Below are 14934 nucleotides of genomic sequence, written 5' to 3'. Positions count from 1 at the left end.
ATAGTGACCGTTGCTTACATTGATTACAAAATACAAAACGTCGTTTTCTACAAAATAAATCATTCAATTAAAAGTTACGCAGATAGTTAAATACTTAATAAATTTAAACAAAACGTCAAGGCGCTAAAAAGTTTCTCAAGAACGACGTGCAGACAGCAATACTTCCATAAGTGCACAAAAAAGTCTGGCCACTAATGCAATGTAACCTAAATAAATCTCCCTTACCTACTTACTTTAGCGGTGGCAAAAACTGAAGCAGATAATAAATTAGTGTCGTAGATAAGTTTTTGTTCGGCTGTCGCGTAAGGGACATTCCTACTCGAATACACATAGCAATGAATAAAACACAGATCTGTACTCAACAAAAACAATTGCTAGCTGCTTAATTTATGTACTGACTATATACGTATGTAGTTGTCAGTGCTATTGTATTTGTATTTAATACTTGTAGACGGACAGAACTCCATTCTTTCTGGATCTCGTATTTTTGGTGCTGGAAAGGTTCAAAAGAGTTCCCAAACATGTTTTTTTTTTAAATTACTCTAATCATCATTTGTATTCAATATTTTAACAAAAGCTTGCTGTTCCATTTTTAATTTTTAAAATCAACTACACCTCTCATTTGATAAAAATGGGCTTTCGTCCTACACCGAAAAAAAGGAATAGAATATAAAATATAAGGACCATAGCACAATCAATATCCGACCAAGTAAATCGTACTCAGGACGAAATAGGGCATATTGTAAACACATTTGTAGTATCATATGTGTACGACTGCAAAGCCGCACGTCTTGGCCGACGTGACAAGGGTCCTGTCGTTGTCATCCGTCTGACTCTTTTATAAAAGAAATTACTTTTTACGAAGTTTACCGCCGCTGTGATACCTCACAACCGACTGCTTTACTTAACTGTATACGCCTTAGAGGCCTGAAGGCCCCAATTTACTTATAAAACCTCCTGAATAAATCACTGCGGAGACCAAACTTCACCGCTAAGTCCGTTGACAAGTTAATTTTCGTTTAGTTCCGCTTGCTAGATAAGTCGCATAAATCATTTTATTTTTAGGTAATGTAGGACTTATTATTTAAGTCCTTATAAACTTTATTTTCTGCTTGCCGTCGTTCTCGCGTTTGGCGTAATTATGTAACCGTTACGTTAGATACCACTTTTAGATACCACTTTAGATACCACTTTTTTAATTGCAGATAGAGTATTGTTGTTGACCTAACTAGTCGATGCTTGACATCATAATGTTAAACTACGCTATGTGGCTGGAGTGATCCCATCAAGTGATTTTGATTGCATACAAAAAAAATATGAATTATTGACTTTTTGTTTCAATTGAGTTTTGTTCTAATTACAATATGATATAGTCATTAAACATACTATACATATATCAAATTAATGGTTTTTTTTAGAATACGTTGCACTTAGGTTCAAAGACCATGAAACGATAGCTTAAAGCTGACACAAAGAACACAGAATGATGGAATAACTTGGCATCGGTCCACGTTCACTTGCTCCATACATTGCCGCCGCGGCCGGGGCGACCTATTCCTTTAAGGAAACATTATACCTACCCCGGCCGCCTTTTAACGCGCGCTCCAGCCCTAAGTTATTACTCGCTTTTACCCCCACTGTTGGCTATTACGAAGACGTGAGGACTTATATATAACGTATTGTACCCCGCTCTGAAAGGGACAAAGACCCTTCTTAGTGCTCATATTTTATGCTTTGCCCGACTATCATAAATAAGCTTAACGATTACTAATCAATGTCCAGTCCTCGTGTGCAGATTATAGACACAACCGCTAGAGACACTTTTGATTTCATTCATATTTAATCACACAATTTAGTAAATTACCTTACAACGTAATAACTTGTAACTACGTTTTGACACGCAACGTGAATGTTCGCACTTGTGAGGTTCCATTTAAGAGAAGGTATTTTCTGAATTTCTACAAGCGGCTTGGAGAGCTCGGTTGATTCAATTAAAAATAAAAATGTTTTTGTAGTAATAAATGAAGTGAAGTTAGTAGCATTCAATAATTCGTTCGGGGTGGCAGCGATCAATATAGTCGACTTGGCGTTATTGGAACCTCCTGTAGACTGGCGCGGTGTGAGGCCCACCGCGACGCCAACAGCTCCGTAAAATAAATACTTTTGCAAATTAAAAGCCATGTCATTAATTTGTTTTTGCTTTACCGAAGTATTTAATTATTCCAGTAATGTCCCCTTCGACTCTTGTTGTGTATTGATTGCTTTGACATGAAAATAGTTCGAAAGGAATTGCGGGTTCTAAATACTTTTGAGATATATTTAGATTTTAAACCCATTTATTAAAGGCTTAAGCCATATTCTGGAAATAACTTGTATTAATATTGAAGCCACAATTTATTGCCCTCGTCTGTTTTTGCTCTGTTAAAACTTCTGAAGTTGATCGAGTTTAGGATACTTTTACTTTGTTTTTACACACCAATAATTGTTATAAGTTTTAGAGCAATCACTACCTGTAATATGAACAGTATTTTAAATCTGAGCAGACAAGCAAATGTTGACTACCATGACTAATAACTATTGAACCTTTTAAATTGAAAATAATCTTAGAATACTCACAGAACGGGGCTTTCATAATTGTCGGATTTCCCATTTTCTCCGTAGAGGAGTAAACGATGCGTTTTGTTACAGCAACTGCATTGAACGTAAGGGTGATTTTTCACCGACACCGAGTTAGGCTGAATTTGATATTTTCAATCAAAAGCTGATGTTGTGACATAAAGCTTATAATTCATTTATTTAAATTATAAGCTTTATGTCATATCATTTATTTAAAACCTTGAATCAGTACCTTTAAGAATTTTATCTTAGTAAGTTTTCTTCATACTTTACTCGCAACCGCTCTATCTCTATATACTCTATGTAATAAAAAAAACTAATATTAGTAAGAATTGCACATAGTAACACATCATTGTTTTAATATTTTTTGTGTACAAAAGCAAGTTTAACTCTTAAATATTTAATAATCTCAGCATTACTCATGTAATTACGAAAACTTTCTGAACAGCGATCGAGCACAAGTCAAGTATCTCTCAAAAATAAAGAAAAGAATCACTTCCCCATAGACTGACTAACAACCAGTAGTAATCTTCAAAACCTACACCGCGCATAAAAAATGTTCCTAGTTTTTGTCGAACACTATTTAGATTATCAATTCGGGAAGTGACGTCCAATGTTACGCTTCACGGGTCCCTATAACAAAACAATGCTGGTTCAATGGGTACAACCATCCTTTTAAGCTACGCCAACCAAGAGAATGTTAGAAATAGTGACTTAATACAGCCTACTGCACACGCAAGAAATCTTCAAGGAAGTACGGTAAACGGTAACAGTACCGTGAAGTATGAGTTTGATGAACTCTATCTTTTTCTCTCTTTAAAAAAATACGACTTCTGCGCCAAGAAAATCTATTCTGTCGTTTCAGATGCTCTTTAACGTGCGGGTTCCAATCGATAATATTATCGTATTTTACTTTTATAATATATCCCCCCAAATAATTCAAATTCGACATTATCCGTGATTTCCACCCGTTTCAAATTTGAGCAGGTTTAATTTCATTCGATAGGCATTAAATTTTATATTATTACTAGCTGATCTAGCAAACGTTGTTTTTCCTAATAAATTATTTCTAGTTGTATGTATTTTTAATGCCACATTATAAAAAAAAAACAAAAACAAAAAATTTCGTCCAAAAAATAAAATATTTTTTTTTAATGTGAGCAACCCTTAACACTTAGAGGTATGAAAAATAGATGTTAGTCGGTTCTCAGACCTACTGAATACGCATATAAAATTTGGTAAAAATCGGTTAAGCCGTTTCGGAGGAGTACGGTAACTAACATCGTGCCACGGGAATTTTATATATTAGAAGAAGATAGACTCAGAAAATGACCTATAAATAGTATTGTGTATATTTTATTAACCTGAATACTAGGTAGAAAGGAGTAACAATCAGATTAGTTGCTAACAATCAATCTCTGAGTTGAGAATTATTTGCGATATATAATAATAGCAATTAGAAACATTGAAATTCGGCAGACTGTAACAACCAAAGCGTCGTGTAACGGAAGGTTTTAATTATTACTTAGTTCAACAATTAACAGGAATTAGTTCAGAAGTATGTCATCTCAGTTCAAAGGGTAGCAGTAACAACGGAATTTTAACTTTAAATTGTATTGTAAACTATAAGTATATCTTCCTGAAACTTAATTACCAAAGAAAGACATAATTTCACAAGTTGTTATTCGTGAACAGTTTTTACTGACGCCTATTTACGAGGCCATGCTAGGGACCTGCTATCCTAAAGTAAAAAGTGAATTATACACTACGCGTAAACTGCAATACTTATTACTTTGTTCTGAGTCTGGGCGTCTTTGTGCATGTGACTGTAATGTTTGTGAAACCCCCGAGACAAGGACGACAAATACAAAATAACTAGCTGGGGGAGACATTTATTAAAAAAAATGAGAAGAGGTGACAGTGGTCCCCAAAACGTACTTACTAAGGACTGAACAAGTTAAAAATATTCCCAAAATTTTGATTTACCAAGCAGGTATGACCGTGAATGCTAGTTGTAAGTAGAACTATGTCGTGCGCTCGTAATAATGACATATAGCCCGGGGCGAGTTCGCTCCGAGCCCGTGAGGTCCACGTGCCAAGGGCGCGCCGCGAGACGCCGTCGGTCAACATTTACACAGATTGCGGCTCTTAATTAATTGCTCACATTCCTCACTGCTCGCCACCTTCAGCGAACATTGTTTGCACGAGAAAAAATCTCGTGAGGGCTTTGTTTGCCTGAAACTTAAGTATAATAAAAAAGGCGTAGGTATAAGTGAAAAATAATACGACAGCTTTCATTATATGAAAATACCTTAAAAATATATCTAAACAATTTCTTGATCGAATTAAGTACCAATTTGCGTGGGGGATTCTGTGTAAGATGTAAGATGTAAGTTAAGTATGACGTATGACGCCTTTTTCAATAACGAAAAATTCTAAATATAAATCTCAATTTGCGTTTGGTTAGAAACAAAAGATAGCGTTCTAAAGTTCACGTTCGCGGCTCAAGATGATATGCCAATTGCCACTCAGTAGGGCTAGGGTACACAAAATTTCATTAGAAGGTCCATAAAAGTCCATTAGGCTGGTGCGGCGTTCGCGGGGAATGGCAAAGGTCGACCTCAGGCGTCGCTTCCCACCTGATGAGTGCCTACATAATCTATGTCGTATGTTTTATTATAATTATCTCTTACATACCGTATCCTTTTATTGCAACAAATTATAAGGAAAGGCCTTTATCTTAGCCTACGCTCATATCGCGCCAAATTTTTGATTAAATTTCTTGTCTCTTTATCCATTATGTTTTATTTGTTCTTTCACATTGGCCTTTAAACATTTTGAATACAAAAGTTGTCATTGAACTTAAAACAAAACAAAGTTTTATTATACTTTTTGATATTAATACATTGCACAATCATGCTCACAGCATGTTCGTCATCTTGACTTTAATAAAAGTTATTTAAAGTTTAGTTAAAGTTATCTTCGCTACACCTTTCGTAGTAATTAACGGATATATTTGTAGCAAACGTGGCAATCGTAGCAAACGAGCTTTCGTTGCAGAAGGGTATATTCGTAGCTAATGGAATATTTGTAGACATAACTAGTTTGGTTTCTTTGAAGAATTAATTCATTTGAACCTGCACTTTTAAAGCAGATTTACATTATGCATGTAACTAGAGGTAACCTTCATATTTATGGATTTCTCCATTGTTTCTTTTATTCCTTATGATTTATTGTAAGGTTCATTTTATACATAAATTCATGAGCGTTAACCTTCGAAAGATTAACATTGGAGTATTGAACATTTTACTATCGCTTTCGATTTACATTGTTTAAAATCTGTGTTTAAAATTGTTTAAAATGTGTATAATAAAATAACCTACGATGCATAAATTATTCATATTAAAATATTTAGGATGGCAACTTACATTAAAAAAATTGATGATTATTTATGGATACTCCTGACAATAAACGTATGTTTTTATTCGCCATGAAGTGATTTAATCCATATATTTAAGAGATAAATACAAGTAGGTTTGCAAATCTATACTCTATACTAATATATAAAGATGAAGAGTTTGTTTGTTTGTTTGTTTGAACGCGCTAATCTCAGGAACTACTGGTCCAAATTGATTTCTTTTTTGTGTTGAATAGACCATTCATCGAGGAAGGCTTTAGGCTATAAACCATCACGCTGCGACTAATAGGAGCGAAGATACAATGAAAAATGTGAAAAAAACAGGGCAGGTATAAATCATAACTTATAATATCTTCTACCCACGGGGACGAAGTCGCGGGCAACAGCTAGTCTTTAATAAACATAGCTGATATCATTGATTGGTTCGGTTACCAAAACCAAAGAAGTAAGGTCGAAGGTTTTTTCTGGTTAGTTAGGACGTGGCAGTTAGCCCTCGGGTGTGAAATGTGATGGTGATCTACCACGAATGGGATTCTTCAAAGGCATCTTGTGTCAGGAAGTATTATAAAAATACGTTCGTGACAATATCTTCTTCTATATATATAAAATTCCCGTGTCACGATGTTAGCTACCGTACTCCTCCGAAACGGCTTAACCGATTTTTACCAAATTTTATATGCGTATTCAGTAGGTCTGAGAATCGACCAACATCTATTTTTCATACCCCTAAGTGTTAAAAGGGTAGCTCACAATAAAAAAAATATATTTTTGGACGAAATTTTTTGTTTTTGTTTTATTATTTTTTTATAATGTGGCATTAAAAATACATACAACTAGAAAAAAATACATTCGGCAAAACAACGGTAGTATAGAATAGTATAAACCAATTGAGAATCTCGTAGCAAACTATTTAGTTTCCATCGAAATTTTCGCAAGAGTGAATAATAAAAAAGGTTACAAAATTACGCAAACGTTGGAAAACAGATTATTTACACTCGTACAAGTACATGTCATGTGTCTCAAACGTGTAATTGCTACAACAAATGTGTAGGGGATTTATTCTTTGTAAACAACATCTAATTATGCGGTTGTAGGTACTAACTGGAATATATTTTGTTTGTTATTACTCATTTCTTAACGATAATACTCTCATTATTTTTCATTTTTTTAATGCTAACATTCGCTTGACTGTCAGTTTTTGTTACGTTTTCACGCTTAAATTACTAAATCGATTTCGATGAAACTTGAAACGCTGAAAAGGACACACATGTATATTACATTTTCATACAATCCTACAATCATTTAGTAATATAAGTTATCAAAAAGAAGTAAGTTCTCCAAACACTTGGTTAACAAAGCCCGGGGTTAATCCTGAAATTGATACTTCAACTTACTATCTCAAGGCAACAATGTTTCAAATAATCAACTATTTCAGTTCCTAGATCTCGTTAGTTTAATTATTCCCTGCATCTGGGACTCTAATGACAGTTGCGAGACCTATTACTAAAGGATCTAACATTGAATGACGTCGAGGAACATCCAACTTGTTCTGCAGCTAACTACTAAGACCCGTGCTAGTTAACGACAATACAAGAATCATTTAGACACAGAAGCGTACCATTCTTGTTAGGGCATGTTCAGATATTATGAATGTGTAATGCTTGACGCTTGCTTGCTGTTGTACTGTTGCAATGTACGTTTGACGCGTCGCGCTAGTGTGACAACGATGAGAGATCGCTCGTGAAAATTAAAAACATGCAGTCAGGTGTAGACAAACTTTTAGCCACTAGTACGAATTATCCGAAATAATTACTATACGGTTGAGAATGGGTTTACAAAGTATTTCATTTATATCTTGGCTCTGAGATTTCACTTGCGTGGCTTTAGGTAAATAGTCTTAAATCTTCCTTTAGAATAAAACTATCAAATCCAAAACTCTTTTTTAATTCTGCCATTTTCACAGTTTCAAACGCTCTAACAAATAAACTTTACAACTGTTGTATTTATATCTTATTCACCATGGAATACATATAATACTTCTTTTTCAGAATACTCGGAATATCATCGAGACAGAAATAGTCACGGCACTCAGGGTATCTCGCTACACCTCACAGCGACATTTCTTTTAATGTCGGGCAATAAATTTGAATTTTAAATTGTGTACATATTGTATGTTTAAAAAACACATTTCCCCTGTCGGCTTGCCTAACCACAGAGCGGTTCAGCTGCATTTACATGAACGTTAATATGACTGGCCTGATTTATTTAATAAATCTTGGTACAAAAAAATATGTTTACGAAACGGACACGCGTGGGATATTAATTTATTGAAGGACAACTATTTTTTCAACGATCATATGACAAAAACTTAAAAAAATATTTCTTTTACGTAGATTACAGTTTAATACGTGAACTGTAGTATTAATATCAATAAATGACTTTGTCACTAGGGTTATCAATACTTGGAATATAACTGATTCCAAAAACAACAAAATAAATATAGAAACCTAATTAAAATTACGTATTTGAGTCTAAGATAAATACCCACTCAGAACTGTAGACGCAGAACTATTGCATACTACTCGTGTGTAAAATGATTATTCTATTCTATTGTAGGATGTTTAAGTTTCCAAGGTTTTCCGTAAAGCTACGGCACGTGCTTTTCTTAACTTAATGGATAAGTAAAGAAAAGCACGTGCCGTAGCTTTGCGTTTGCGTAGGTAATTTGATTTATATTTATACTACCAGCTAAAAATAAAAAGCTGCGGTCGTTATTGTAGTTACAATCCAACCGTATTATCGTAATAGGCTTTCAAAAGCTACACCCCAACAAAATCTTCACACTACTACAGACAAACCCGTAAACATTAAAACCTTTTTTGAGCAGCCGCGTAAAAATATAAACTGGCAGTATATTCCCAGGTCACATCCCGAGCCGATTTATCAATAACAGTCACATTTCCCGCGGTCCTTAATCATCATAAACAAATGAAATCCGATTAAGTTCTTATCGAGAAATACGCAGAATCTTTGTTTCCTCATCCTCGGATTACTCCGAATACTATTTGTCATCTTCAATTAATATTGACCTACAAATATTAAAACGTTACTTTTTCGCCGTCATAAATTTTCTTTATCCAAAAATTTTTAACATTGACAAAAGATCTGTTTTATCGGATTTATTTGATGAAAGATGGCTGTCATTAATAAGTATTTAAATGGATGTAGCGGAATTAAATGTGACGTACGTAATGTTATTAAAGTAAGAGGGGAAAATAAGGGAAATCCCTGAGCAATATACATTTTCAAGGAAGTTAACTTGGGCAACATTCCTCCTAATTTACGTTGTGCGAGTGCAAATGATGTGAAAAACAAAGCCCTGTTTATTCCGAATCGTTGTCACGTTCTTGTCGGTGTTTTTATGGTTTTAATTTTCTGAAATGACTTTTATACTGGGAGTAAGTTGGATAGAGGAGTTCTTGAAATAGACTTGCAAAAGGAAACCATATTTTTGTTAATTTAAATGCTTTGTTTCTCCCTTATTGTTATTGGTAATTGTGTAGAAAAGAGATGTAACGATCATTTTTATTGCGTTTTGATGTAGAACCTGGTTAAAATCAGATAGTTTTAAAAACCTATATGCTTCTACCGCTGTTTAAAACACCATTGAAACAAATTCATGTCCCTCTCGATGCTTTTCTTCACTTTGTTTAGCAAGGTATATAATGATAATTTAGTTTATAACACATGAATTTGAAAAGGCATTGTTGTGTGCCGGTATTTGTACATACGGCTATTGACTTGGAAGTGCAACGTACTACCTCGCTATCATTCATTGACAGACCTTGTAAGTTTCCACAATTTTACTTTTTTTCAGCCAACAACTTAGTCTTGTTAGACTTTTCCCCGTATTCTAAAACGAGAATGGCTAATAAGTTTTTCATACATAAACTGCTTTATTTAAGTTCATATCAAATCTATTCCAAGAATAAAAACCAGTCAAGTTCGAGTCGGACTCATGTCACAGAAGTTTCCGTACAAATAGGTTCGATCGGTTCGAAACGAACAAAATTTGCAAATCAAGCAAAGTAATTATAAAACAGCTGCCTCACTACCTGAATCTTTATTTTTGAAGTTCGTTTTTATGTATTCGTGTGACAAAATCAACTGTCTTGCTACCACTGTTTTAGAGGAACAGTCTTATGACAGATGGACAGACTGATGGGCAGGGGAGCCAGACAGTAATTTTCCCTGTATAATACGATACCCTAAAAATATACAAAAAAAAATATTCCCCGAAATATAATTCGGAGGAGCGTCAGACTATAGGCTATTGTTGCGCGATAAATATAGTTAGCAGTTAGGAGAATGTTGTGCCTAACTCAGTTTCATAATAACAACTAAGATAATAAAAGATAATAGCGATCACGGGAGCACAAGTTGACGGATAAACATGGCCGGGGTTATCTCTCGGCATTCTTATAATTGCATATATATGCTTTCCCAGTGTCATTACATCGAATTGCTTTAGACCAGTCAACACAAACACTCTCTCCAAAAATCAAGTAAGTAATTTTAGTCATTTATTTTTTTCTCTTAAAAAAAGTTAATTAATCTTCTAGAAAGTTTAGTTTTTGTATTCAACTATAGGTCTACAAATACTGCCGCTTGGGTATTGGGTATAAACAATCTATCAAGAAAAAAAAAAGCTATTCCAAAAAAAATTCGGTTTCCCAAATAAATATTTGTAAATTTTTAGCTTATCTATAGATATTAAATTTATTTTCATGAACATAACAGCACATTGTTTACAAAAAGCATGCACAGCAAAATAAAATTCTTTATTTTTTCAATTGGTTAGATCTATTAAAATACTTTCAAAGATATTATGGACCAGTTTAGCATATGTTTATAGGACAATCGAAATACTGTTTGCTCACAGATCAAAAGCATTTACGACCCGAAAACTGTTTGCTCAGAGCTTGAGTAAGAAATGTAATATAATAATACGTAATCTTGTAACCGTAATATCGATTTCTACGAAATTTTTGAGCACTAAAATTGCATTTTACATCATGATGGCAGCTTTATATTTAACCGTTTAAAAATCGTTCGAAGCATGAAGGTTTAAATAAAAAAATTATAAATCATTCTTATTTCAAAATTCGATACTTCAAATTTACGTTTCTTCTTCGTAAATATAAAACATCTCCGTGTTATTTTATTTGTACATTAAGGCATTCGTTGATCTAATCTAATTCCCGAACCCCTATCTATCTATATTCCGTAATCTTTCATTTTATTGTTCATTCGCAACACGATCGCAAGTTATTATTGTTCGATCCCAGTATCGGGGAACTGAAAATTGTTTTCAGTTTTACTAGAATCGTTTGGGGTATACCCGACCCTCGGTTGGATCAATTCTAATTTAGTTAACATCGTATTGAAACGAGCTGGTACCCTAATTTACATTATGTGTTGGATTTTACATAATTCAATTAGATAAACCGAAGTTTTTCGATAAATAAGTAGCATTATCTGTGCGGACGGGCTGCCGGACGGTGGGAGAATATTAATCTCGTTGGTGTGCCGTGCGGGGCGCCGGTCAACGTGGATGGCTTGTTGGTCCTGATAGGTTCCTGCCCCGGCCCGTTTAGTGACCGCATTTTTTCAAACGTATACCAGTGAATTATTGCCTCCATCTAGTCTTTTGTAACCCTACAAATGTGTTTTAAAATTACGCCCATAACAAATTACAATCAGGGTTAATTTATGCGATTCAGTGTTTCAACTTTTATGAATAAGTGGTACATTATGTGTATTTAAACTTGTATAAATAATATGTAGATTATGCTTTTGTTTTTGAATAATTTCTCTGAATTAATTTGTATTATCTATTTTTAAGATAACAAACAGCAATAACATGCTATCAGAGCAAAACAGTCTTGTTACTAACCCAGGTTTCTACCTATTCCAGGATGAAGGCGACTTTGGTCCTTTTGTTGGTGGTGTGCTCCATGGCGGTGGTGTACGGTGACCTGGTGTGTGGTACGAACTACTGCAAGACGAACCCGTGTACGTCCCCCGTGGCTAGCACTAGCTGCCGCACACCCTCTGTGTACCGCGCCAACCACGCTGGCAAGTGCGCCTGCTGCCCAGCCTGCGTCAGCTTCCTCAGTGAGTATCAAACATACGCAATTTTTTTAAATTTATTTTCGATTATCGATCGATCGATTAAGAACTACATATTTTAGGGTTACAACTTTCACAAAATAAGTAATTTAAAAATCTGCTTTATTTAGAGGTCACGTCTATCAAAACATATTATACAAAATATCTATACACAACTTGAAATAGACAGAACAAAAATGTCATTTAACAGGAAGTGAATATCAAAATATTAGAAGGAGTATTTGTTAAAAACCTAATCGCAAACTCATTCTTACGTAAACGGCTTAATCACGAACCTAATGACTTGCCAGAAGTACCTTGATAAATGATGCCCACCAACAACATGTTAAACACAGGTCTCAAAACAAAAAGCAAATTATCCAAAAAACAAAAAGCAATCTAGTTACGAAACAAGTAAAAAGCTGTGTAATCATCCACTAAATCTAAATGTGCCTGCAAGTAGCGTAACAAGAACAGGTAGGACGTACACTCGACTATCTAAATATAGCTCGTGTTCCACGTTTAATACTGTTATTGTCTTCCACGACACCCCCGGGAAGTGATTACATACGGGCTGAGACAACGCTGCCGTATAAATAATAAATACTGCGATATTTCCACAAGCTCCGTTACGAGTTTCCGTCCCTCAAGTGTTATAACAGTCTAAACGAGGCATAAACACAACTTGAATGACCACTAGCGACCATTATTCGAATATGAACGATACCATTAGCTCCTAGTTGTGTTTATGTTGCTTATAAATAATAATAATTTACACACAGGTCATATCTTTCTTTGTTTTTCCTCATTACTTCGTAGTAATGCAATAACAAAATACTTAACATAAATATTTCTTTGAGTGTACAGAGTTACTCGGCAAATTGATTTCGTGTATTTCAAATCAAATGACAATTTAACTGTCAAAGAAACGAAAGCGTATCGTAAAAGAATACAGACTTCTCATAAACTTCTGTTAACTTTATTTCGGATCAAATCCGCTGAAATCATAATTTTAGTATAAGTAGACTTATTTACTTAGCTTCAAACTTATTCAATTTATTTTCCTGGACGTAGATTAGTGAGTAATATTTTATTTTATTATATTGTTTTTGTTTAGACGAAGGTGCAGCTTGCAAGACCTACAGCAAGGAGTTGGGAGAGACCCCCTCAGCGATTTGTAAGGAACCTATGAAGTGTCTTAAAGGCGTGTGTGTCAAGTACACCCCTAGGTCTTAAGTTAAGAATAATAGTATCCCCACTAATAGATAAAACTAACAATTAAATTCTGCACAGAATAATGTTTTGTTTTCCTTTGAATAACTCGGTATCTCTACCTCGATTTATTTCGCCACAATATTGTACTTACTATTGTCCTTCATATACATGTTCAATTGCAAGAAGGCAAGTGTTTGTTGAAAAAAGAAATTTTAATTTTCGAATCCAGTAATATAAACTTAAAACAAGACTGAAACATTGAGGCTGTCGCCCTAGCACTTTGCGATATTAAAGAAAAGCCTTTGTTCCTGTATTTAAATTAACAGTAAAGCATTCCTTTAGTCCTTCATATATTCCGTTTTCCAGCCACAATAAAGCGCGGCAGTAACACGCGAGCAAGCTTGCAATATGCGTGATGTTATTCAATTTGCGAACGGTGGAAGTTTCGCTTGAAGCTACATGGCGATAAATCTCTGTACGCAGTAAACTCGGCTAGTATTCTGCACATTGGATTATTAGTGAGCGAGGCACGGATTTGATACAGCTCTAATTATAAGGAGAAGATTATCCTCGGTTCGAGGTGAGGTTTTGTGGTAGCAAACGACTTAGGACCGCTAACAAGCCAAGTGCCTATTCAACATTTTGCTTTGGCTAGTCCCCTTCGGCTAAAGGTCACGGGGTCAGGACTCCCGGTAAACTGTTTGTTTACTGTGGACTTTGGGTATGAGGGTTAAGTATAAGGTTTAGTTGACTTCTAATACATACATACATAACAAAAATGGTGTAACGGAGATATTTGGGCACAATCTTAAAATAAACTAATATGTTTTTGGAGACCTCCTTTCGCAATTTTAAATTGCTGACTCTATTAGTGTCCACTCCTTGTACCTACCAAGAAGTTCATTTCAGTATTTTACCAGCTATGACATTGTATCAATAAAATGCAGTATTTCTGAAACGTATTTTCTAAATAGAAATAAAGGCAATTGAACGGTACGATGCAGCCATAGCAATGCTGTACTCAAGCTGTAGAACAAAAGCTTTTCACTTTACGTTACTTGAAGCAAATTGCTTTTTTCCTATCGCGGGTACTGCTGGATTTATTTTATTTTAATTACAATAAGCCTTTTCCTTGTATGAAACTTGAAGTGTCGCAGAGTTGTAATTATGTATAGGATCACAGACGTATAGTAAGAAATCTTTGAATTTTGAATACTTATATTGCAAGGATCTAAAGCTGTATACTTATGTCCTTAAAAGATAGAACCAGAGAACCACCAAACTAGTCCTTTATTTATAAAACGATGAGTATCATTATTTGTACTGTATTAAATGTACAGATTTCATTTTCTTCAATTTAATTTTTTTATATAGACAAAAAGATTAACATTCAAACAACAATTTATAAAGAAGTTCGAAACTTTTCGGTTCATGTTATTGAGCAATGTAATGAACCCGAGATGGTTCGATTTCTTTTACGCTCCCTTTTAGTATAAACCGATGAAAAGGGCAAG

At 34.6% G+C, this 14934-nt stretch overlaps 1 protein-coding gene across 4 annotated transcripts; it reads left to right on the top strand.

Moving 5' to 3' along the window:
• Positions 1–10515: 10515 nt before the first annotated feature.
• Positions 10516–13503, top strand: LOC113504583 (fungal protease inhibitor-1-like). Of its 4 annotated transcripts, none has more exons than XM_026886955.1 (3): positions 10516–10599; positions 12012–12211; positions 13323–13503. In XM_026886955.1, the coding sequence occupies exons 2-3, from the start codon at positions 12013–12015 to the stop codon at positions 13439–13441; spliced, it is 318 nt and encodes a 105-aa protein (XP_026742756.1). In that variant the 5' UTR covers positions 10516–10599; position 12012; the 3' UTR covers positions 13442–13503. The 4 variants fall into 4 exon arrangements, with proteins under 4 accessions (XP_026742756.1, XP_026742757.1, XP_026742758.1 ...); XM_026886956.1 differs by having other exon boundaries at positions 10547–10599; positions 11995–12211; XM_026886957.1 differs by lacking the exon at positions 10516–10599 and adding an exon at positions 11587–11710.
• The last annotated feature ends 1431 nt before the right edge of the window (positions 13504–14934 follow it).

This window comes from Trichoplusia ni, chromosome 22 (assembly GCF_003590095.1).
Source record: "Trichoplusia ni isolate ovarian cell line Hi5 chromosome 22, tn1, whole genome shotgun sequence".
NCBI lineage: Eukaryota > Metazoa > Arthropoda > Insecta > Lepidoptera > Noctuidae > Trichoplusia > Trichoplusia ni.
This window is presented reverse-complemented; position numbering and strand designations above follow the sequence as displayed.